The sequence below is a fragment of the Paroedura picta genome, chromosome 7 (genome assembly GCF_049243985.1).
Source record: "Paroedura picta isolate Pp20150507F chromosome 7, Ppicta_v3.0, whole genome shotgun sequence".
Taxonomy (NCBI): Eukaryota; Metazoa; Chordata; class Lepidosauria; order Squamata; family Gekkonidae; genus Paroedura; species Paroedura picta.
In genome coordinates, this window is record NC_135375.1 from 11,010,785 (window position 1) to 11,036,451 (window position 25,667).

Sequence of the window (25,667 nt, forward strand, 5' to 3'; positions counted from 1 at the left end):
ATACGAGGCGATGGACTCTCATTCTAGCTGTCTCTGAAGAAGTCAGCAACGACTCACAAAAACCTATCCCCCACCAGTCAGTCTTTATCAATATGGTCAATGACCAGCACAAATCTCAGCAAACACCACGGGGGAAAGCAATAATTAAAATTGACTCCGGCATATAAATTAGCTTATAATTCAAAGGGAAGTACAATTTAACATGAAGAAGAAGAGCTGGTTCGTATATGCTGCTTTTCTCTACCCGAAGGAGTCTCAAAGCGGCTTCCAATTGCCTTCCCTTTCCTCTCCCCACAACAGACATCTTGTGAGGTGGGTAAGGCTGAGAGAGCCCTGAGTTTATTGAAGTTGAAGAGGAGTTGGGTCTTATATTCTGCTTTTCTCTACCAGGAGTCTCAAAGCGGCTTCCAATTGCCTTCCCTTTTCTCTCCCCAAAACAGACACCCTGTGAAGTGGGTGAGGCTAAGAGAGCCCTAATATTACTGCTCGATCAGAACAGCACTATCAGGACTGTGACTGTCCCAAGGTCACCCAGCTGGCTGTGTGTGGTAGAGGAGTGAGGAAATCAAACCCAGCTCACCAGAGAAAACACTACTCTTATCCACCACACCAAGCTGGCTCCGAATGTAGGCGAACCACACGGTTAAAAGGCCAATAAAGTAGAACATGTTTCGTAGTTTCAGTTCCCCCTGAACCACAGGGACATAACCCTGTCTATGGAACCTTTGTGAATCATACATCCAAAACCACAGTACTGCACTCTTGACATGTAGCAAGGGAAATTGCTTCCCTGTGACTCAAAATCTACAATTGGGCCAGATAATCAGTTGGGGAGACCAGATAATTTTCCAAAGATAGAAAATTCAGCAACCTTTCTAAGTCTGCTTGCCCCTGGATGTCCATACCCGTATACGAATTATGTCGCTTTAAGGAGGTGCTGAACTCTCGCCCCCTTTTCTCCTTCCTTTGTCATAATCGAGAATCCGGCTGTCCGAAATCCACGAATTATCACTCGTCCAATCACTGTCTGGAGATGTGGCAAGAGCTTCCCTTTAAGAGCCTTATGGCAAAAATTTAAGCCAGAAGACCATGTGGTCTTGGCAAAACACACACACACAGGTTTAGGCCCTGGATGATTAACTCGCATTTCTTCCTTGCCGTTGCACTAAAGTGCCTTTCTCCCCAGCTTCTGTTTTATACACCCGCTGTTTAAATATTGACACAGGCTGAGCCACGTTTTCTGTGTTTGCAACATGGGCTGCCTCTCTCTCCCCTTTTTTTTCTTTCACACCAGCGAAAAACAGGTTCTGCTGTGTACAGAAGTACCTGGAAAGATCCTCCCCTGGAGAATTTGCCTCTGTTAAGTGTAGCAGTCTTACGAAAAGGGCAGGTCCTTTCTGTTTGCTTTAGCAAATGAGCGCTGAAGCGGAAAGCATGTGTCGATGTGGAAGATACCCCGGTCCAGGGAGATGTCTTGTCCAGGGAGGTGCCCCGTCAATTTGGCCGGATGCAAAACTGACCTTTGGAGTCCCCAGGTTGCAGTTTCTTTTCTTCAGCTCAGATGCCAGCTCTGGAATCAGTGAGTCGGTTCTCTGGGCTACCGCACATAGCAAAAAAGGGGATCAGGCCCAGTTTGAGGGAGCCAAATCCCATGCTTAGTTTGAGGTGGCAGCAAATCAACTGGGAGTTTTGCACTGGTTCCACACTTCCAAGCACTGAAAGTGCGCTGGCATTGATGAGTAGACAGTTAGACAGCTATGTTTTGGTGAATCAACATTTCTCTTCTCTTACAAGGCACTCAAAGCTACTAAAGAGTAGGGGATTTTTGGACTTCTGTGCTGCATTTGTTTGGAGGTGAGACATGACGTCCCACTCCTTAGATTTCAAGGCGACACCCAATATTGACTGAGCCTAGTGGTTTCTCCTGGGCCTTGGCTCTGTGGGAGAGCACCTGTGCTTGGCATGCAGAAGGTCCCAGGTTCATCTGCAGCAAAAAGGATCAAGTGGTAGGTGATGTGAAAGACACCTACCCACCCCAAGACTTTGGAGATCTGCAACCAACTTTAGTAGCCAACACTGACCTTGAGGAGTCAGTGGTCTGATACAATATGAGTTATCTTCATGTGTCTTCCCTGCTAGGATCGTGAACATTTCCAAATCAGACTTCAACTTTGCTCCGGCAATGAAGTCCTTAGGCTTCTCTGGAAGACTATGATTTCCACGCCTGGTGGATTCCCACCACTCACTTCTCCTGTAGACTTGTGCATCGTCTAGAGGAGCATTGCTGAGCATTTTATGGGCCAGGCTGGACTGATCTCATAAGACCTCGAAGGCTGAGCAGGGTCTACTCTGATCAGTGCTTTGGATGGGAGACCACCAAGGAAGTCTAGGGTTGCTACAGAGAGGCAGGCAATGGAAAAACCACCTTGGTTCATCTCTAGCCTTGAAAGCCTTCTGAGGCCACTGTAAGTAGGCTGTGACTTAGTAGAACTCTCCACCATTATGTAGCTGCCCTCACCTAGGCCAGCTGTATCCCATCAAATCTTGGAAGCTAAGCAAAGTCAGTCCTGAGATCTGGGATGGGACAACAGCAAGGCAGTCTAGCATTGCTCTGCATATGTCTTTGGCCCCAATCTGGATGGCCCACGCTAGTTAGATCTCATCAGATCTCCGAAGCTGTTGGGTCAGCTCTGATCAGTACTGGGATAGGAAGTCCAGATAGAGGCGGGCAATGTCAGACCCCTTCTGTTCATTCCGAGCCTTGAAAACCCTATTGGGGTCTCCACAATTAGGCTGTGACTTGATTGCTGATTCTGTGAAGGTTCAAAGGGGTGTCAGGTGACAGTGGGTGAGCGATAGGGTTGTGAGTGTCCTGCATAGTGCAGGGGGTTGGACTAGATGACCCAGGAGGTCCCTCCCAACTCTATGATTCTATGATTGTGATATCTACCACCTCTCTTTTTTTCTCCCCGCGGCGGACTCAAATCATGTTCTCCAGCTCCCCACCCCCCTGCATCCCTACAACAAATAAATAAATGGTCCGTCGGTGTACGGCTCCAACTCTGCTAGCTGAGGGCGGTTATAACAACGTTCTAAAAAACAAAGGAAGCATTAAAACAATAAAACTGCAAACCTTTCGTAAAACCCGCCTCCTGTGATGTTTCTCCCTGTGGGGATTGATCAGAATTTGGAGGAGTTCCTGTCGGCAGATGTTTCAAGAAGGGAGGCCAGCATGTCCTAATGAATAAGTTCCCTGATATCTTCAGGCAGAGCGTCCTACCAGGGCCAAAAAATGGCTTGGTTCTGCTTGAGGTCAGTTTTATTTCTCTTGGGGATGGGGACCCAAAGCCATGGAGGACAGCTGTGATGCTCAAGTGATCTGCTCCATCCTAGAATCTCACCTTCCTATGTTCCCGATGCAAATACAACTGAGCGGTTGGAAGCTCAACGCAGGCAAATGTCGTGGAGCAACACGGAATGATCAAAGGGTGGCACACATCTCTAGATACAAGCAGACGTCGCTGAATTTCTCAAAAGGGTACAAATCGTCAAAAAAGCACGTTAATATTAATGAACATCCGAAACGCAGCTTGTGAACTTTTCAAGGGAAGATTTGTCTGCCTTCTTGTTTACATTCCGGTTGCCAAATTGCTACCCTTTTCCTCCTCAGAAGATGATATTGGGGCGGGGGCGGGGACAAGTCAGGAATTAAATCACAGAGGAATCCCATGTTCCTTTTACAGGAATACTTTGGGTATCGACTAATCTCATCCAGCCAATCACTGATGCAAAATACCCTTATCAACCACATTAGAAGACGAATGAGAAGAGTTGGTTCTTATATGCCACTTTTCCCTACTGGAAGGATGCTCAAAGCGGCTTACAATCGCCTTCCCTTTCCTCTCCCCACAACAGATACCCTGTGGGGTGGGTGAGGCTGAGAGAGCCCTGATATCACTGCCTGGGCAGAACAGTTTTATCAGTGCCGTGGCGAGCCCAAGGTCACCCAGCTGGCTGCATGTGGGGGAGCGCAGAATCGAACCCGGCATGCCAGATTAGAAGTCCGCACTCCTAACCACTACACCAAACTGATTGAAACGGTGGTTCAATCTCTAAAAAAATTGACATCCCTTTTTTAACCGGCTGGCTCCCCCTTCAAAAGACAGGAGGATGGTCAAAATGCAAAACAGGAACCTCTGACAAAATGGTGATAATAATCATAATCCATAACATCCGCATCAAGAGCAGTGCGGATCCCACAGCCCCGAAGAAGTGAAAACCAAGACATCTAATAAAACAAAGTGTAACTAGTCCAGGCCACAAACCAGATTAAGTAAATAACTAGTGGACATTCCAGCCAAACTGCATTAACACTATGTCATTGTTAGAGAACTGGCTTTTCTTTTCTTTTTCTTTTTTTTTGAATTTGCATAAAGTAGCTTATGCAAAGAAGCCGTCTGGTAGAGACGCCACAAGCGCTCTGCCGCTCGCCTCTGGCATTCAAAACTTCTGTTTTTCTACGTGGTACTCGAAGGCCATTTAGGTTGGCCTGACATTGGCCCATTGTTCAAACGGGAGTTATCCCCTCGGTGCGGGAGGGGTCAAGTTTTTGTAAGTAGAACCGTTGTGCTGTACTTAAGGTCCGATTGTTCTCACACAGCTGCCCCAAAACCCCGGACCGCCAAACCGTGTTGGGCTCAGACACAATATTTAAATGGATTTGTTATGTCAGCACTGACGGGCCCTTTGTTCGAGCTGACAGAAGAATTCTATTGTCCCTGGTTTTCCCAGACTCGGCTTCTAATGCAGGCCCCTAACGGGACTTGGCCTGTTGACACGGGGTGAAGAAACCAGTCATGGTGATGAACGGAGTTCGGCATAGGAGGGAGAGGAGGACCCTCCCGGGCTCATATGCGAAACACTTTGCGTTTGGTTAAAATTGAATGGGAATGTTTAACGTTGAATAATTCCTGAGATATACAAGCTGACTTGGAATAGCTACTCATACACAACGTGATTAGAAATTTATTGCTAGCAGAAAAGAGAGCCAGCTTGGTGCCATGGTTAAGAGCAGTGGCCTCTGATCTGGAGAACTAAATTTTATTTCCCACTCGTCCACGTGCAGCCAGCTGGTTGACCTTGGGCCAGTCACAGTTCTCTCAGAGCTCTCTCAACCCGACCCACCTCATGGGGAGGAAGGGAAGGTGATTGTAAGTTGCTTTGAGACTCCTCAGGGTAGTGAATAGTGGGGTATAAAAAACAAGCTCTCTTTCATGTAGAAAGGACCCAGAATAGGGTTGCAACCTCCAGACAAGAGAAATCAGTTCCCCTAGAGAAAACAGCTCCTGTGGAGGGTAGATTCTATTGCATTATCCACCCTTAGGTTCCTCCCGTCCATGAGCCCTCCCCTCTTTAAGCTGTAAGCCTAAATCTCCAGTAACTTCCTGACAGTAAATTCCTGACAGTTAGGGTGGTTTCTCAGTGGAACAGCCTTCTTCAGGAGGTGGTGGGTTCTCCATCTTTGGAGATTGTTAAACAGAGGCTGGATAGCCATCTGACAGAGAGGCTGATTCTGTGAAGGCTCATGGGGGTGGCAGGTGACAGTGGATGAGTGATTGTGTTGTGAGTGTCCTGCATAGTGCAGAGGGTTAGACTAGATGACCCAGGAGGTCCCAAATCTATGATTCTATGATTCTACCCTGGAGTGGGAATCCTAACTCATGATGACATCAGACACTGTGTGGTTCACATTTCCACTGTCCCACATTCAGCCCTGATCTCAGCCCACGTGGCTAGGAAATGCTCTACACAGGAGACATTGAACAAGTACTGAAAGTCAGAACAGAAGCTGTAGCAATTGGTGGGAAAAAGTATCAAGCAGTTTACATTCTTTTTGTTTCCCAACTTGTGGGTCAGGACCCCAAAGTGGGTCTTGAAGCCTCTGAAAGTGGGCCGTGTTCTAGCGCAGCCTACGAGATCTGAGTAGATCAGGTAGCCTTGGCTATCCAAGTCAGGTTCATAGGTCTCCGAAGAACCTTGGATGGCTCACCACACTAAGTCAATTTGGACTTATGTGTGCCCCCGTACTGAAAAGACTGAGAGCTGCTGTTTTAGCAGTGTAGTCCCAATCCACAAGGGTAAGCAATCCATTCCTCTTGACGGCCATTGTGGTCTCAAACTCCTTTTCTCTTGGCTGTTGTTCAGAGGTCTTATCACATATGTCTCGATCACTATGACCTTTCAGTGTACAGAAAGGGATGTCTTTCTCAGACACGTCTGTTTTCCATAGAGAACTGGCTGTGAGCTAAATCTATGAGGCATGAGGATGCCCTATTGCATTTGGTCTGATTGAGATTTTGCAGGTTGCGGAACTGCGGTATTTTCCGTAACTGAGGCAGGCCCAACCAGACTGCGTGCTTTTTGTGGCTCCTTGCTATCCCGTGAAACAGGATGTGGATGTACTTTTAAAAAGTGTATTTGAATGCAAGAGGCATGAGCCACTTTTCAATACTTTCAAGGTAGTGCACAGCAAGCTGAAATACGACCAATTTTTTTTAGCAATGAAACAGAACTGAAAACCACAGTGATTAAACAAACAGAAGATTAAGCAAACAGAGGTCTAAAATATAACATCGTCCAAAGGGACGCGGTTTGCACGGCTGCTGAGCCCATGTAGCCATAGATCTGCGAAAAACAACTTCTGGAGGAAGTTCTCTGACAGCTCCACAGATGTCAACTGATCCTTAGAAAACCATTTGTCACGGCGTGAAGTAGAGGCTGAACTCGCAAACAAGTTCTTGTGGCTTCTGACAAAGCATTTTGTGTATGTGTGTATGTGTGACAATAGTGATAGATTTTAGAAATATACTCGTTTCGGTTCAACAGGATGTATTTTCCTGATCCTGGGCATTCATTTGTCGCATTTGTCGCAGCCTGGAGAGAAGACGACTAAGAGGTGATCTGATAGCCATCTTCCAATATTTGAAGGGCTGTCCTAGAGAAGATGGAGCAGAGTTGTTCTCTCTTGCCCCAGAGGGATGGACCAGAACCAGTGGGTTGAAATTAACTCAAAAGAATGTTCAGTTAAACATCCGGAAGAAGTTCCGAGCAGTTAGAGTGGTTCCTCAGTGGAACAGGCTTCCTTGGGAAGTGGTGGATTCTCCTTCTTTGGAAGGCTTTAAGCAGAGGCTAGATAGTCATCTGATGGAAATGCTGTTTTTATGAAATCAGGCAGATTTTGAGTGGGTGGACAGAAGGGATTGGGTCCATGCTTAGCCCTTGGCACGCTCAGGGAAATGACTATCAGTTTGGGATCAGAAGGTGAATTTCTTCTAGGCCCGACTGCCTTGTGATTCTAGTTTGGGGGAGCATCATCTGGTCATGGAATTGGGGTCCCTGTGCGTGGACAGGTAGTTGTAAATTCCCTGCATTCTTCAGGGGGTTGGACTAGATGACCCTGGAGATCCCTTCCAATTCTATCATTCTATGATTTTTCTCCTCAGTTAGGATTCAAAGCAGTTTAGAGCATTGTTCTCCCAATCTCCATTTGCTCACAACATCAAGCACATTCTGAGGTAGGCCAGGCTAGGAATTTGTGATGCCCCTGTGGTCACTCCGTGATCTTCCGTGGTAGAAGTGGAGATTTGAACTGGATCGTCCAGGGTCCTGGTGTGCCACTGGATCCACTTCATGGTACTGGCTCTCAGAAGTAATAAATATTCCGGTCATGAGTGCCTCATACCTGTTACAGAGAGCCTTTTTGACCCAAAGAAAAGCAACGACTCCAGTTTTCACTGGGAAATAGTGGTGGAGAAGGATGTTTCTAGGAGAATTAAAAAGTTAGCTATTTTGAGATCACGCATGGTGGTGTCAGAAATTGTTTTCACAAAACCAATCATCATCATCATCATCATCATCTCTCTCTCTGTCTCTGTCTCTCTCTCTCTCTCTCTCTCTCTCATAGTCTTCCAAAGCCCAATTGAGCTCATTTCCACGTCCCTAAAAGTTGTTTTAAGATCCAGTCCAGACTTCTAATCTGGCATGCCGGGTTCGATTCTGCACTCCCCCACGTGCTGCCAGCTGGGGGACCTTGGGCTCGCCACGGCACTGATAAAACTGTTCTGACCGAGCAGTGAAATCAGGGCTCTCTCAGCCTCACCCACCTCACAAGGTGTCTGTTTTGGGGGGAAAGGAAAGGGAAGGTGAATGTTAGCTGCTTTGAGACTCCTTCAGGTAAAGAAAAGCGGCATATAAGAACCAACTCTTCTTCTTCAATAATACCAGGGCTCTCTCAGCCTCACCCACCTTGCAGGGTGTCTGTTGTGGGGAGAGGAAGGGAAGATGATTGGAACCTGCTTTGAGACCCCTTCGGGTAGAGAAAAGCAGCATATAAGAACCAACTCTTCTCGTTCTTCTTAAGGCTAAAGAGAGAAAAACATGGCAACAACTCCTTTGTTGTATATGTGCTGCCAATCTCCGTTCCACTGTTCCTGAGGCAGTGTGGTATAGTAGGTAGAGCATCAAACTAGGATGTGGGAAACTTTGGTTCCAGCTTCCCAGTCTGCTTTGAACCGCACTGGACAACTAGAGAATAGTCCTTCTGACACACCTGGGTGCAAAAAACCCCCAGTATTTTTCAGGTTGAGTTATTGAACTCGAAAAATATTGGTATTTCCCAATATTCCTGAATCTCAGTTTGGTTTGGGTTATATATTTGGGAATGCTGAGGTTTTTTTTTATCGCCTACGGGGGCCACTAAAGTCAATGGTCTCCATAGGCTTTATCTGGAGCTCAGAGGGGGGCTTTCTTTTGATGAGGGGGATAGAGGCACCAGATTTGCAGCATAACTGCTGGTGCCTGTCCTCAAAAAAGTGGTCCCTTTAAGATTTAAATGCCTTTTGCAAGTCATGATGGTTGCAGGAGTGAACTCACATAGCATGTAAAGGGACTGAGAGCCCTTTAAATGCACTTCGGCTGCGCTATCCAGAAATTCTGAAAAATCCTGAACATTTTCAGGATTTTTGTCGGCTTGGCAATTTGTGGGCTTGGCAATTTCAGTGGCTGAAAAAATGTCAAATTTCGATATTCGGCTGAATTAATACCCGAAAATACCAATATGGTAATTTGGGGCATTTTTTCCCCAACTCGAATTAGCTGAAAGAACCCTCATATAATTTTATAGGGTTGTTGAGAGGCTTGAATAGTGGAGAAGAAAGCAATTTGTTCAAAACCGTGAGCATCTTGGGGGAAGGGTGTGATAAAGAATAGATTTTTAAAAAATTACTGATCGGTGTTCTTTTTAGTCGTTAATTATTTCTGCAAGGAGACTGTGTGTTAATTAACCCAGAGGAATAATTGGTGTTATGCCGTATTTTAAAATATATATATATATATATTATTATTAATTCCCTTCTACCATTCAGCCCGATTAGAATATGAAAACGAGAGAGCCACAATGGTGCAGATGTTTTAAAAATCACAGCCGACAGCAATTATGACGTGGGGAAGCAGCTGCTTATCTATCCAGATAAAGCTCCTTAATAGGGAATTATACGCAAGGAACCGTTGTCACAGATGGAGCGCCTAATGCTTAAAATCAAGGGGCGTCGAGGTATTTGTTTCCGTTTGTGAGTGGGGCTTCCTTCGAGCAATCGGACAGATGCCTCCCCAAGCAGGTGGCTTTTGGCATTAAGGGACAGGGGCTGCAGACAGATCAGGAGCTGATTTCCTGTGCGATATCGCAGCTGAAACCAGTGTCACGTGGAAATACGTCACAGAGCTGTAACTCAGGCATCCTCAACCTGTGGCCCTCCAGATGTTCATGGACTACGATTCCCATGAGCCCCTGCCAGCATTTGCTGGCAGGGGCTCATGGGAATTGTAGTCCATGAACATCTGGAGGACCACAGGTTGAGGATCCCTGCTGTAACTCACTTTCGGGATCTCTGGCTTATGGCGTAGCCTTGCATTGGGTGCCGTTAGCTTTAGCAGAGTGATGAAGTCATTGATGTGCACACGCTGTATTTTAGGATTAGGAGGAAAGGATTTATTAAGGAACGACCGTACTTTGATGGTGCAGAGTAGAGATAGGAATAGCCTGACTACATGGGTGACTAGCAGAGAGACAATGAGAGAGAAGCTTCCAAGAAGAAGCAGGAAATTGCCCATAAATCTAGAGACAGACAAGAAGTGACACTTAACAGGATAGAAAAGGTCCTGACCTCACTGACCTATCTAATGGTCTTCTTGCTGCCCTCTTCAAGCTCTCCTTCTCTTCCTATCTCTGTTCACCAGACATTCCAACAGTTAGAGGAGCCAACGCCCATGTAGTATCTGACACCCTTCCAGAAGGGTGGTCTCCTAACAACAGAAATCAGTTCCTCTGGGGGAAATGGCTGCTTTGAAAATTGGCCTATTTGGCATTCTACCTGGCTGAAGACCCTCCCCTCCACAAGCCCCCCCTCCCCCAATAAGGATACCAGCCTCTGGGTGGACCTCAGGATTCCCTGGAATTACAGTTTATCTCAAGACTATGGAGATCAATTGCTCTGGAGAAAACTGACACTGTGGATGGTGGATTCTGCGACATTATGCCCCACCAAGATCCCTGTCCTCCCCAGGCTCCACCCTCAACATTTATTTATTTATTCATTGTATTTATATACCGCCCTTGCCGAAGGCTCAGGGCGGTTGACATGAAACAAGAAACGATACGGGTAACTCCCATTTGTAGTAATAACGAGGTGATAGCAACAGCAACATTAACATAATAACAACAATAACATGAAAGAACGGTGGAAACTGCGAAGAGCATCAGTTCAACTCGTACCGAGGCCCAGTGGGTTGGGCGGATTTGTAGTGGTCGCCATAGGAGAGAGGCTTGGGGGCCAATGGGGGCCAATGGGAAGCAGTGGTTGAGGTCATCCTCAACCAAATACCTGGCGGAGGAGCTCCCTTTTGCAGGCCCTGTGGAACTGTTCAAGTTCCATCAGGGCCCTGATCTTCAGGTATTTCTAGACCTGTATCATGCGAATCCACTCCCAACCCCACCTACCATAAGCAGGGTCAGTACTTGGATGGGAGACCACAAAAGAAGGCTCTGTGGAGGAAGGCAATGGCCAACCACCTCCACTTCTCAGTTGCCTCGAAAGCCTCTTCCTGAGGTCATCCTAAGTTAGCTGTGACTTGGAGGCACTATACACACACAAACACACACACACACACACACACACACACACCTTTGGCAGAAATGCCCCATTGAGATGATGTCCTTGCGTCATGGTTTTCCTTGGGTCGATCTCCCTGACAAAAGTAGGCCAAACTCCAGCAGCCAGAGTTGAGTCCAGAAAATTCTGCCCAGAGGATATGATGTACTTTTGTCAGAGGATCGGTCGGCATAGCAAAATCTTGGTCTTAGGTTTAATGGGTTCAACCTCTTTCTGCTCGCTCCAACCCAAAAAAGTTCCAGCTTTGTACCTGCCTAGGGACTTCTCTATAGCAAGTCCATAGTGAGATGAAAGGGTGATTTCCTGGGTTATCATTAGAGTTTTGGCCCACTTGGCTCCATCAGCTAGATTTGTGAATGGTGCCCCCTTAGATCGGCTTTCCAGAGCTTTAGTGAGCCAACAGGAGCTTTGACTCTCTAAATCTCAGACACCCCCCCCCCAAAAAAAAATCTAGTTAATCTCTGAGTTGCTGCTGGAGTCAAATCTTAGTTACACCAGAAGCTTTGTCATCTATATCAGGAGTAGTCAACCTGTGGTCTTCCAGATGTCCATGGACTACAATTCCCATGAGCCCCTGCCAGCATTTGCTGGCAGGGGCTCATGGGAATTGTAGTCCATGAACATCTGGAGGACCACAGGTTGACTACCCCTGATCTATATAGCTTGTCTTGACCTTGACCCAAGAGATGGTCGGTTTGATTTGGCTTTAAGCTGTTGTCGCCGCCTCACCTTCCTTCCTCTCTCCCCCCGATTTTGGCTGTTGCATTGTGCTTGCTCTTTTTGCTGCCCAGAAACCGTGCAGCTCATCCAGCAGTGCGAACTGAAGCCAAAACCTTGGGAGCCGTGGGGATCAGGCAGCTTTCCAGGTGGATACGCTGGGATCAAAATACACTCTGAGTGCATTAATTTCAGCTTGCTTTGCCCGTCCTTTTGAATAAACAGTCTGTGCATATCAGTTAGCAGCTAATGAAACTCAGCCTGCGCTGGGCCACGTGATCTGTGGTTACCATGCAGCGGGGAAACAGGCGGAAGGGTCCTTTCGGCATGGGCAACTCTTGCATGATGAGAACGTGTGGAAAATTTGGAGCTGTGTGAAAAAAGAAAGGAATAGATTGCACACAAAACAATGGTCTACCTCAGCCATTCTCGAGGGAGGGGCATATGATCTCCTCGTGGACCCCTGGCACATCTGATGGGGGGGTATAGAATGAAAATAGTGAGGAGTCCAAAGTGTTAATGGGGAGGCCCGGATGAAATAGAAGAGTTGGTACTTATATGCCGCTTTTCTGTACCTGAAGAAGACTCGAAGCAGCTTAAAATCGCCTTCCCTTTCCTCTCCCCACAACAGATACCCTGTGAGGTCAGTGGGGCTGAGAGAGCCCTGATATTACTGAAGAAGAAGAAGAGTTGGTTCTTAGATGCTGCTTTTCTCTACTAGAAGGAGTCTCAAAGCTGCTTACAGTCGCCTTCCCTTTCCTCTCCCCACAACAGACACCCTGTGAGGTGGGTGAGGCTGAGAGAGCCCTGATATTACTGAAGAAGAATCATAGAATCATAGAGTTGGAAGGGGCCACACAGGCCATCTAGTCCAACCCCCTGCTCAACGCAGGATCAGCCCTAAGCATCCTAAAGCATCCAAGAAAAATGTGTATCCAACCTTTGCTTGAAGACTGCCAGTGAGGGGGAGCTCACCACCTCCTTAGGCAGCCTATTCCACTGCTGAACTACTCTGAATTTTTCCCCCTGATATCTAGCCTATATTGTTGTACTTGAAGTTTAAACCCATTACTGTGTGTCCTTTCCTCTGCAGCCAAAGGGAACAGCTTCCTGCCCTCCTCCAAGTGACAATCTTTCAAATACTTAAAGAGGGTCTTAGGTTTAATGAAGAAACCTCCTTATGCTGACGGAGACCCTTGGTCTCAGATAGAGTCCGTATTATCTACTCAGACTGGCAGTGGCTCTCCAAGGTCTCAGACAGAGGTCATTCATGTGACATACTGCCAAATCTTTTAACTGGGGATACCAAGGATTGAACCGGGGACCTTTTGCATGCCAAGCAGATGCTTTGCCACTGAGCCACAACCCCCCCACATTTAATGGGCGACCTTAAGCAAATCAGTGAATTCTAGGCATGTTCTACTGACAAAAGCTGACCTTCCCCAGCCTTTGCTGTACAAAACGTTGTGGGGTAACCTTTCCAGAGGATAAGTCATGTGGTTCTCAGAATAGAAACAAGAAAGGAGGTCAGCCTTCTTCTAACTTCATAATGTCTGTAGATCCAATCTACAATCTCCATTTTTTTCAGTACTATTGTACAGTAAGCAAATATAAGTTACCTGTCCTGAAAACCTTTGGGGGAAATGAGATTCTTCCACACTGGCTCTCCAGTCCTGTTCTAAAATTCTTGCAGTCAGTTTTGAAAATGCTGTATGCTGTTCTACTAAGTTCCCCCCAAAAGGTATTGGGAGGTGGAAGATAAAGTGGACCAGATTCAGAATTTCATTTTTGCGCGATTAGTTTAGCTGGTAGAACACGGGAGTAAACACAGATTAAAAACATTTTCTACAGTCCTATTTTGCCATGTGAGTGATGGGGGAGCGGAATGGGCAAAACCATAAGAGAGGGAGGTCAGCTGTAATCCTAAATTCCTGTGTTTCAACCAAGCAAGGACGGTTCCACATATTCAATGGCAATTTATTTGTTTTATTTATTCTGGGATTTCTAAACAGCTCCTCTCCAAAATTGGTCTCGGGGTGGTGTACAACAGTAAAAAAAAATTACAAAGTACAGATACATCTGAGTAAAAATCTGAAAATCCGATTTAAACCAATTTCCTAGTTCCTATCATCCCACTTTGTTCTAGACCAGTGGTTCTCAACCTGGGGGTCGGAACCCCTTTGGAGGTTGAACGACTCTTTCACAGGGGTTGCCGCAGGGCAAGCAGCTTGGCCCGGGGGGGGGGGGCGCCATCCACACAGCAGCCTTGCAGGGTAGATCGAGATAGAGCGTCTGTCTGAAGCAGTGGAAAAGAGAAAGATCGTCATGGTAGGACAAGAGGCAGAACTGAACTGAGAAACTACAGGAAGAAAACTAATTTTTATACAATCATGGACATTGGTTCTTCACCCCATTGGTCAGTTTCGGTTTGCTTTCTTTGAAAGAACACTTGTCTAATTTCAGGGTTGGGGGTCACCATGACACGAGGAACTGTATTGAAGGGTCGCGGCATTAGGAAGGTTGAGAACCACTGATCTAGACGAACAACCCAACGCGCCAGGGTAATAAACCGGGATGTATTTCTGAAAAGCTGGCTCAAAAAGGGGTACTCGTCCAACAGTAGCCCCCAAAATGGGGGCAGGCAAGGGGCCCAGGTGGATGGTTGAGGGGCATCCAAAGGCCTGGTGGAAGACCGCCATTTTGAAGGCCCTTCGGAAATTTGAGCGTATCGAGTAGACCCTGGAATCCAGTCAGTTATTATCACAACAGTCACAGCATTGCTTCCTGTCTTCCCACCTTCTTCCTTTTCTATCGTTTCCTTGATGTCCAATAGCACACCAGCCGATACAAAAAGCATGGGAATTAGGATGGGACAAATGCTATTCGGTGTGTTCCCTAATTTTGCTAGATCAGGTGTCCGTCATCCATCCTTGGGATGAATTCATGCAAATTTCTATGGACGACAGCTGTGTTCTTCCTTACGAAGAGCTTCATCAGGATCTTATTGTAACTTTCTCCTCCCCTCTTTGCAGGTCTACGACCGGCTGCAGAAACATGCTGCTGCGCACTACGATCCAGAGCACCAGCAGGACTTCACCAGTGACACCTTAAAATCAAGGCACCAGCAAAAAAGCAACAACCAGCATCATCTCGACTGGTCGGCGAGCTCCGAATCCGGTACGGCTCCCCAAGCCTGCTTCCTGGACCCCGAGCCGAATCGGGAAGCCAGCAGCTCCGCCAAGATCCCCGCCTCGGAGACCACCGTGTCTTTCGGCAAATCCCAGTCTAAGAAATCGAATGCCAGCAACACGTGGGGTCAGCTGGCCACCAGTAATAACAAAGACCACACTGTGTGCAGCGCAGTCCCAGGATCCAGTGCCCTGGGTGTTACTTCCCAGTCTAATAATCCCTCCGATTGCAATGGTTTTTTGCCACTGTTAAGTCAAGAGGGAGGGGGGCACATGGAATCTTCTGATCTACCTACTGGCAGCACAAAGAAAAAGTCCAGTAAAAAAGACTCAGTCAACCAAACCGTCCAACACGCAGACCTAGAATGGTTGAAGAACACTCAGAAGTCCTTTGAGGCCAAAACTCACGACAGCATGGAAGGGAAAAGGGAATCGAGCGCAACCAAACCTTCGCCGGCTAGGCAAAGCGCCAACTCCGCCAACGGTCCCGAGAGCGACTCCAGTCGCGTGCGGATCACTATACCAATCAAGACTCCCACAGTGGAACTGCCTGGCCACAAAAGGAAGAAACGGCAGTCCCCCAAAACTGCTGTTGATAAGAATGTCCCCGAGAAAAGCCCTCCTTCCGGACACCCTGTGAGCAGTGATGTAGCCAGCAGGACTAACTCACAAACGGAACTATTCAAGAAAGATCCACGAGTCCTCAAACAAGGGAAAGCTCCAGAAAGTGAGCCTCCGTTGGTTCCAGTGGAAAATAATGAAGCAGCTCATAAATCTCCGGCCTCCAGTGCCAGCAGGCTCCGAAAATCCACAACTGTGACACCTGCTTTGGTGACCATGGATATTCCCACCCCCAGCAAACAACCGGAGGTTCAGCATCCCAAGTTTGCCGCCAAACGAAGATGGACTTGCAGCAAACCTAAAAATATGTTCCGGGAACCTCCCCTAGGCCCCTCTGAGAAACTGATGGTAGAACCTCCATCAGCATACCCCATAACGCCGTCTAGTCCTCTGTATACCAATACAGACAGTCTTACTGTGATCACTCCCATCAAGAAGAAGAGGGGGCGACCAAAGAAGCAGCCTTTACTCACGGTTGAAACCATCCACGAAGGCACGTCCACCAGCCCGGTCAGTCCGATCAACCGCGAATTCCCCGGTACGAAGAAAAGGAAGAGGAGACGAAACCTGGCGAAGTTGGCCCAGATGGCTCCCGGAGAGGACAAATCTATCAGCGAGCTGAAATTTCACAAAAAGGTCGGCAAACTCGGCGTGCTGGATAAGAAGACCATTAAGACCATCAACAAGATGAAGACCCTCAAGAGGAAGAACCTTTTGAGCCAGATCTTATCCTGCTCGAGCAACGTCGCGCTGAAAATGAAAGCGCAGCCTCCAGCGACCACGGGAGCGCCCACCATCGACGCCCGACTCGGGAAGCAAATCAATGTGAGCAAGAGAGGGACGATCTACATCGGCAAGAAGAGGGGGAGAAAGCCGCGGTCTGAGTTGCAAGCCCCGTTGGAAGAACCCAAGACAGCCATCAAATATTTGAGGCCTGTTTCCAGCCAGCCCGAAAACCCGACAGTGCCTTCCCACCTGCATTCACTTGTGGCGCCATCACCAGCAGCTGTTCATCCGCTTTCCGCGCAGTTAGTGGGGTCAAACGGCAACCTCAGCCCTGCCAGCACCGAAACCAATTTTTCCGAATTGAAAACTATGCCAAATCTACAGCCCATCAGCGCTCTTCCCACGAAGACCCAGAAAGGGATACACGGGGGGACGTGGAAATTGTCCCCGCCCAGGCTAATGGCAAATTCTCCTTCCCACCTTTGTGATATAGGTTCCCTGAAGGAAGTCACCCTGTCTCCAGTGAGCGAATCCCACAGCGAGGAAACCATACCGAGCGACAGCGGGATCGGGACGGACAACAACAGTACTTCCGACCAAGCGGAGAAGACCTCGGAATCCCGCAGGAGGTACTCGTTCGATTTCTGCAGCCTGGACAATCCAGAGGCCGTTCAGTCGGACACCAGCACTAAGAACAGACACAGCCACCGGCAGAAGCATCTCATTGTCGACAACTTCCTTTCTCACGAGACGATGAAAAAACCAAAGCACAAGAGGAAGAGGAAGAACCTGCAGAACAGAGACGACCTCCAGTTCCTCGCAGACCTGGAAGAGCTCATCAGCAAGTTCCAAGTGTTCAGAATCTCCCACCGAAGCTACACGTTCTATCACGAAAACCCCTATCCCAGCATTTTCAGGATCAACTTTGATCATTATTACCCTGTGCCATATATCCAGTATGACCCCTTGCTGTATCTTCGCAGGACCTCTGACCTGAAGTCGAAAAAGAAGCGCGGTAGACCTGCCAAAACCAATGACACCATGACAAAGGTGCCTTTTTTACAAGGGTTTGGTTACCCTATTCCCAGCGGGAGTTACTATGCACCCTACGGAATGCCTTACACATCAATGCCTATGATGAATCTTGGTTACTATGGTCAGTACCCAGCTCCTTTGTACCTGTCCCACACGCTCGGAGCGGCTTCCCCATTTATGAGGCCTACTGTGCCCCCTCCCCAGTTCCACACGAGCTCCCACATGAAGATGCCCAATACCGCCAAGCATAAAGTGAAGCATGGCGTCCATCTGCAGGCCCCCGTCGGAATGGGCCTCGGGGACGTGCATTCTTCCCTGACGTCTCCCAAGGTTTCCGGGCCGAGCATGCCCAGCGGCCGCCTTCACAAACGGAAACACAAGCATAAGCACAAACACAAGGACGAGCGGCTCTTGGGGGCTCGCGAAGACTTGAGCAGTCTCTTTGCGAGCAAGCCCACCGGCTTCTCCAGCCATTCCGTCAGCGAAAGACTAAGCGTCTCGGAGAAAGAGCTCTCGTTGCTGACGGAGAAGAGCAAGCATAAAGAGAAGCAGAAGCACCAGCATTGCGAAAGTGGCCACAAAAGTTCCAAGAGCAGCTTCGAAGTGGATACCTTGTCTACATTGTCCCTCTCGGACACCCAGCAGTGGGTACCGAGCAAGGATAAGAGCGATTCGGCCAGTGACCCTGTCGACTCGTGCCTGAAGAGGTACTCCGGGAATGCCGAGAGCAGCTCAAGATCTGAGTCCCTGGACGTGTTCGGCGAGATCAGCTCGTTGAGCGAAAAGCGGGACAATGACGGGAGCGGGAGCAAGAGAAGGAGTTTTGAAGGATTCGGGACCTACAGGGAGAAGGACCTTCAGACCTTCAGAACGAGTAGGAGGGACAGAAGTTCCTACGATTCCTCTGCATCGTCAGGTAGGCGCCCTAATTTACAAAAGACGTACTATCGACTCCAGTCTAGGGCGCTCTAGCAACGACTCATTTTGATACCCGTTATCTATTTCCCGGCTCGGAATGCTGTTTTCCTGCCCACCTTCTTGACGGAGCTCGTGGTTTTAAATAATAGTTTAAAAAATCGTAAAAAAGGAAGTCAAGGACGAGGTGGAGGTGGGGAAAGTTGTCCATAATGTTTTCTAACGCAGTTAACGTAGCAACTTGTTAGTCGACGGGTGGGACATGCCATCCGAAGGAAGCAGAGTGGTCTAGCGCTTCGGGACGCCTAGATGGATGGGGTGGTTTTGTCCGGAGGAAAGGCTTAAAAGCCAGTTTGTAGAGCTGAGAAACTGATTTGGGAGCGAGGGCCAAGTGTGGTCAGACGGGGAAGCAATTGCAGCGTTGTCTCCCCGCCCTTCCAAACTGCTCCGATGTGGGCTGACATTTTAATCACCCCCCCCACACACACACACACACCTCCCAGCAGCCTCTGTGGGGGCGGCGTGAAATGTCAGGCTGCCTCGAGAAGCCGTGACTTATGCAGAGCTCTGAAGAAGGCTGGCTTGCAAGTCGTTCCTCCTCGTATCGGTGATCCGCAAGGATATGCGCTCCATTCCGAGCTGCCAAGGCATCTGAACAAACCTTTTCTGCCCGGGGAGCTGTTCCGTTTGCACAGCTGCCGAGGAGACTCGCTTTGCGTCGGCTGCGTTTGCGTAAGGCATGCTCCAGTTGTGTGATCTCCTCCAGAAGGGGCGGCGAGAGAGGAAAGGAGCTCCCATCACTTTGATATCCGTCACCTTCTTAAGTTAACTAAAGGGGAATGGCATAAAACCCATGTTTCTCTGTGGTATAAGTTTTCACAGGTCGGGTGTTGAAGAAAGGTTGGGGGAGCTTGGTCTGTTTAGCCTGGAGAGGAGACGACTGAGAGGGGATCTGATAACAATTTTCAAGTATTTAAAAGGCTGCCGTGTAGAGGATGGAGCAGAGTTGTTCTCTCTTGTCCCGGAAGGACGGACCAGAACCAATGGGATGAAATTAATGCAAAAGAAATTCTGTCTAAACATCCGGAAGAAGTTCCTGACAGTTAGAGCAGTTCCTCAGTGGAACAGGCTTCCTCGGGAGGTGGTGGGTTCTCAATAGGGTTGTGCGATTCGGCTGCCGAAGCGGCCGTTCCGTCCGGGCGCAGCCAGCACCGCGCCGCGGGGAGGGGCGGTGCCGGCAGTGGCGTGACAGCGGGCGCAACCGCGCAGGCGCGCGCCTGTATGGTTGCGCCCGCTGTCACGCTGCTGCCGGCACCGCCCTCCCCCCCCCCCGCGGCGCGGCGCTGGCTGTGCCCGGACGGAACGGCCGCTTCGGCAGCCGAATCGCACAACCCTAGTTCTCAATCTTTGGAGATTTTGAAACAGAGTTTGGATAGTCATCTGACAGAGGCTGATTCTTTGAAGGCTCAAGGGGGTGGCAGGTGACAGTGGATGATCAATAGGGATCTGAGTGTCCTGCATAATGCAGGGGGTTGGACTAGATGACCCATGAGGTCCCTTCCAACTCTATGATTCTCTATGATTCTATGAAGACCAGCCAGGTAGCAGTAAATGAGGACAGGTTGGAAGTACCCAGATTCAGAGGCATTTACCGCTTGGCCTCCCTCACCCTTGAAGACTTGTTCACAAAATACGGCAGATTCCTCACTGCAGACAAATCGTCTCTAATAGCTTTCCGGTGATAATTTCCACCCCACCTTGCTAGGGCAGAAGGGACTCCCTTCCTAATTCCGATTCAGAATGTATAAGCAGATCTTACCCTCAGTTAATTTATTGGAGTTGATATCCCAGGATACCAAACCAAACCTAGAATGCATAATGAACAGCAGGTGGCACAAAAGGAATCTGAGTGCAGGGGCACCTTTAAAACCAACAAAGATTTATTCAATCACTCTAAAGCTCACGCCTTGAATAAACCTTTGTTGGTCTTAAAGGTGCTACTGGACTCTGATTTGGTTGTGCTGCTTCAGACCAGCACGGCGACCCATTTGAAACTCCCCCAAGTGGTAAGATTTGATATTTACCACCTGGTTTGGAAATCCCAGTCTCCAAGAAGTGATAAATGCCCAAGCTGCTCCATGGAGAAAAGTTCCGAAGGAAATCCAACTGTGCGGAAATGAAAAGGGAGGGGCCGGAAGTCAGCTGCAGGGCACCGTGTTTGACACATGGCGCCCTCTCTGGTTAAGAAGTCTCAGCATAGGTCTTTCCATGCGTGGCACCCTGGAGAGCCACATCTCTCAGGTAGGAAAATAAGTGGTAAATAGCAGCTTCAGATATTTCGAATTACGGTGTTGGAGATGAATGCTGCGAATCCCATGGACAGCCAAAGTTACCAACAAGATAGTTTTAGAGAGGAGCAAACAAACTATGTCATTAGGAGGGAAGATATTACGGCTGGAGCTCACTTACTTTGGACACATCATGCGATCAAACTCGCTAGAAAAATCATTAATGCTCGGCATGGTCAGCGGCAAAAGGAAACGTGGTCGCCAAAGGATCCGCTGGCTGGACACGATCAAAGCCGATACAGGGATGACCATGAACCAGCTGAAAGAAGCAATCAGAGATGGGGGCGCATGGCCAACACTTTCCTATAGAATCGCCGAAGGTCGGACACAACTGAACGGATGACATCATCACATTTGGTGCATTTGAGAACAACCCATAATACCATAGAGCGCATACCCTGTACACCAGACTTTCTCAACCAAGTTTTTGTGAAACCCTGGGGTTTCCTGACAGCCCTGGAAGGGTTTCCTGAATTGGTGGGACTTGATTCATTTTTTATATATATTTTTAAATGCTTTGAACATTGATCGGGTGATATGACCGTATATGGTCATGTTGACCTGACCGCCCCCCCCCCAAAAAAATGGCCAGTGATGGGCTTGGAGGGGGAGGGAAGGAGAGGGACCCCGGGAGGGCATCTACACAGCTATTCTTCCCAGCCATAGTCTGCACTATAAAGCTGTTTCAGGGAATTCTCAAAGCCTGGTGAATGTCTCAGAGATTTCTCAATGGTAAAAAAGGCTGCCGTACCCAGAGGGTCACCGGTATAAGTTGGAATATCTCCAATTGAAGGATGACACCTTGCAAGAACTTCTGCCCATCAGAATAAACCATTCTCAGCCAGATTAATGGTTAGCCTGATTCTGTACAAGGAAGCTTCCTATTTTGAGGGATGGGGGCTTGTGGGTTGGGGGCTGCAGCTCAGGGGTAAACATTATCCCTTGTGTGCAGAGAGGGGATGTCTCAGATTCAATCCCTGTTATTGCCAATAAAATGAACAGGCTTGCTAGGAAACATTGCCTTATGCCTGGCATCCTGGGGGGCAGTTGCCAGACCAATGAAACAGGGCCAAACCAGAGATCTGTGTATAGTGCTCCCAGGTAATCTATGTTTGTCAAAAAGCTTCCCTGCAGGACTGTTGTGCCAAGCAAATGTCATGAAGGAGCCCGCTTGGCCTCGTGGTTAAGAGCGGCAGCTTCTAACCTTGAGAGCTGGGTTTGATTCCCTGTTTCTCCACGTTCAGCCAGTTGGGTGGCCTCGGGCAAGTCCTTTTAGAGCTGTTCTCACAGAGCAGTTCTGTCAGAGCTCCCTCAGCCCCGCCTACCTCTGTTGTGGCGAGAGGAAGGGAAATCGATTGTCAGTCTCTTTGAGACTCCTTTGAGCAGTGAAAAGCGGAGCACTGAAAACCAACTCTTGTACTACTTGTAAAAGAAAAACATCAGCTACCATGCCACGTACCAATCAGAATCAGGGGCTTGGGCATTAAAGAAAAAATGCACTGGTAATTCCATACACTGCCTGCTGGGAGCTCCATACAGCAGGAGCCGGTCCCCAATTAACATCATTGGGAAGGGACAATTCCTCAGCAAGTATGGCGCTTTAAGGGTTGCAGAGGTTCTTTAAAGCAGGCGTAGTCAACCTGTGGTCCTCCAGATGTCCATGGACTACAATCCCCGTGAGCCCCTGCCAGCAAACGCTGGCAGGGGCTCATGGGGATTGTAGTCCATGGACATCTGGAGGACCACAGGTTGACTACCCCTGCTTTAAAGGATTTTTAAATATGACGGTTACTCCCGAATCGGGGAGAGACGGACCTCTTTGCTTTGCTTCCCGGCTTCACTGGGCTTGCTGTTCCAGGTTTTTCTTTTTCTGAAACCGGGATGTTTATTTTCATGTCTGCAAATATCTGTCCCTCTCCATGATCTAATCCATCAAGCGGCAGATTATGAGGCCGGGCTTGGTCCTTGTCAGAAGCATTATTTGGATGGAAAAGTCGTCAGCCTTTCGCTAACCAGAGCCACACTTTGTACTACAAGGAGGGGAAGAAAAATAGATTAACGCAAAGAGACGAGCCCTTGCCAAGAAAATGCGGAGCCAAGAGGACTCATTAAACTGCATGAATATCTGCCTGTTTACGACTGTCTGAGCCAGCAACGAAGCGTTTTCTTTCGACTTTTGCCCTTTTGATGAGAATCCTGGTCTCTGGAGTTCCCCCCCCCCCTACTTGCCGTTGCTTAAGGTCGTTTCACACATTACATAGCAACAAATGCGGGTTGAATGACTGAGATGTTTATGCAGGGCGTTTAGGTGTTCCGAGTCCTCGGTGCAATTCATCTTGCAGCAATTCTTATGGCAACCCTTCCTGGATTTTAACGTGGACTGTTGTAACCCGCCATGAGCCAGTGGTCAAGCTATGAGCCTGGTGTCAAGCTGCAATTACCTTGTTTCTCCTTCGTCCTCCCTCTAGAGGTAGGGTTAGGGGTTGGGGATACGGGGAGTTTCTCCGCCATGTTGTTTGTTGGTTGGTTTCTCCGCCATGTTGTTTGGTATTGGTATTTTCTGTCCATTTTAATGAAGGGGGGAGGGTTAACTGGACATCTATAACCCACCACGAGCCTGCTAGGGAGTGGCGGATAACTGATTAAATAATAATAATAATAATAATAATAATAATAATAATAATAATAATAATAATAAGTCAAAACAATAAATAAATAAATATCTCTATGGAGCAGACAAGGAGGCTCAGGGAATTGCCAAAGACCACTGGGTGAATTTGTAGCTGGGGTGAGATTCAAACCTGGGAGTTCCTATGCATAAGCCTTTGCTGATTATGAACCTGAGCTCCCTAAGAGGTCCCATATTTTCTGACAAAGTGCGGCAGGAAGCAAGAGAGCAGTGATTGTATTTCTCAGGGTGTGTGTGTGTGTGTATGTGTTTTTGAATTTCACGAAAAAAGGAGAGGGGAGGGGGCACAGATCATGAGAACCGCAACGTGTGGGCGATGGGGTTTATCTTTTCCTTCTGCACCATTTCCTGTGTAGAAATGGGCCCATCGTTTTTTCCCTCACTGTATCCAATACGAACTAAACTATATCAGTATCTGGGAAATGGCAGGCAGGTCGTTGTCAGGCAGGTCAGAAAGCTTCCCCAAGTGCGGTGGTCTTGATCCAACTACCTCCCTCCCCCAACAGCTGTTTTGAAATAAAATTAAAGATGCTGAGGTGTTGGTTCAGGTATCTTCTGGTTCATCCAAATGACATCTTCAAGAAACCTGTTGTGTTGCATTCACACTGGGCACGTTTTGAGCTGGTTGGCTGGCCCCTGTGTGAGATAGGATGCTGGATTAGATGGACCACTGGTCTTACCGGTCAGGGCTTCTCTGATGTTCTTATGAAGGTGTCGTCCACTTTGCCCTGTTCTTGGCCCTCCAGGGGAATTGGTTGGCCACTGTGTGAGACAGGAGGCTGGACTAGACGGACCACTGGTCTGATCCAACAGGACTCTCCTTATATTCTAATGAAGGTCTTGGCCTCCATGCCCTGTTGTTGGCCCACCAGAGGAATTGGTTGGCCACTGTGTGAGACAGGAAGCTGGACTAGACGGACCACTGGTCTGATCCAGGAAGGCTCTTCAGAGGTTCTTATGAAGGCCTCATCCTCTTAGCCCTGTTGTTGGCCCTCAAGAGGAACTGGTTGGCCACTGTGTGAGGCAGGAAGCTGGACTAGGACCAGCAGTTTGATCTCAGGGCTCTTCTGATGTTTTTTGAATGCCTTGGCCTCAGCCCTGCCATTGGCCCTGAGACTAGTTGGCCACAGTGAGAGACAAGATGTTGGAGTAGCTGGACCCCACTGCTCAAGTCCAGCAGGACTCTCCTGAGGTTCTGTGAATGCCTTGGCCTCTCTGCCAAGTTGTTGGCCCTCCAGAGGAACCGGTTCGGCTATAGGAGTCATAGAGAAGAAATGGTAGGTTTGTTTTGCAAGAAAAAAAAACAAAGGGATGGGTAGAAGCATGGGGCCTGCTGCCTGTTACATGTCAATTCAGTCACGTGTCATTCTGAAAAGGGCCTTTTAAAATTAAAGGTTTAAGATCGACAGGCTCCAGTTTGATGAACGCCCTTCCTCTTTGCAGAAAAGACATGGAATGGCTCGACGAAGCTCCCCTTTCCTGATGAAGTCAGCCAAACCCTTGTTGTGTCCTCTGTGAAAGCTTATTGAGTCAGCAGACAAGCTGCATAACCCTCTTGTCCCCGGAGACAAAGCCTCGGTTGGCAAAAAATGGTGTGGTTTCTGAAATATGGGCCAGCCGTTTCCGAACAATGGTTAGATGCACTGGAGAAGCCGCATTTTGAATGCCAGTTTTCACCATATGGGATTTTGTGGCTGCCTTCGACGTGTGTGAGGACAGCCCTTCTTTGCGGTCTTCTCTTTGTCTTGGAATCCTTTTGAAACTCAATTCTTCCAGGAAATCCCTAGGAATTGGTCTATAATACCTAACTATGTACTTCCATGATGGATATTAAAGATGGACAGATATCCTCACCAAGGTGCTAGACTAGATGGATCACTGGCCCGATCCAGCAGGACTCTTCTTAAGATTTACCTCCAGACAAATCTGAAATAAGGAAATGGGTAAATTACTTGCCGAGGGTATTCAGAGCCACGATCCCCACCCACTGAGGTGTCGTGATTAAGAGCAGCAGCTTCTAATCTGATGGGCCGGGTTTGATTTCCCGCTCCTCCACATGCAGCCAGCTGGGTGACCTTGGGCTAGTCAGAGCCCTGAAAGAGCTGTTCTCACAGAGCAGTCCTGTCAGAGCTCTCTCAGCTCCACCTCCTTCACAGGGTGTCTGTTGTGGGGAGAGGAAAGGGAAGGCGATTGGAAGCTGCTT

General features: G+C 48.3%; 1 protein-coding gene across 1 annotated transcript in view; it reads left to right on the forward strand.

Annotated features, from left to right (window-relative positions):
* SETBP1 (SET binding protein 1) overlaps positions 1–25,667 on the forward strand; it is a 269,159-nt gene that overhangs the window by 180,433 nt on the left and 63,059 nt on the right. Inside the window, exon 3 of the mRNA XM_077346701.1 lies at positions 14,975–18,428. Coding sequence (XP_077202816.1) covers positions 14,975–18,428 — 3,454 coding nt within the window. The remainder of the gene's footprint in view (positions 1–14,974; positions 18,429–25,667) is intronic.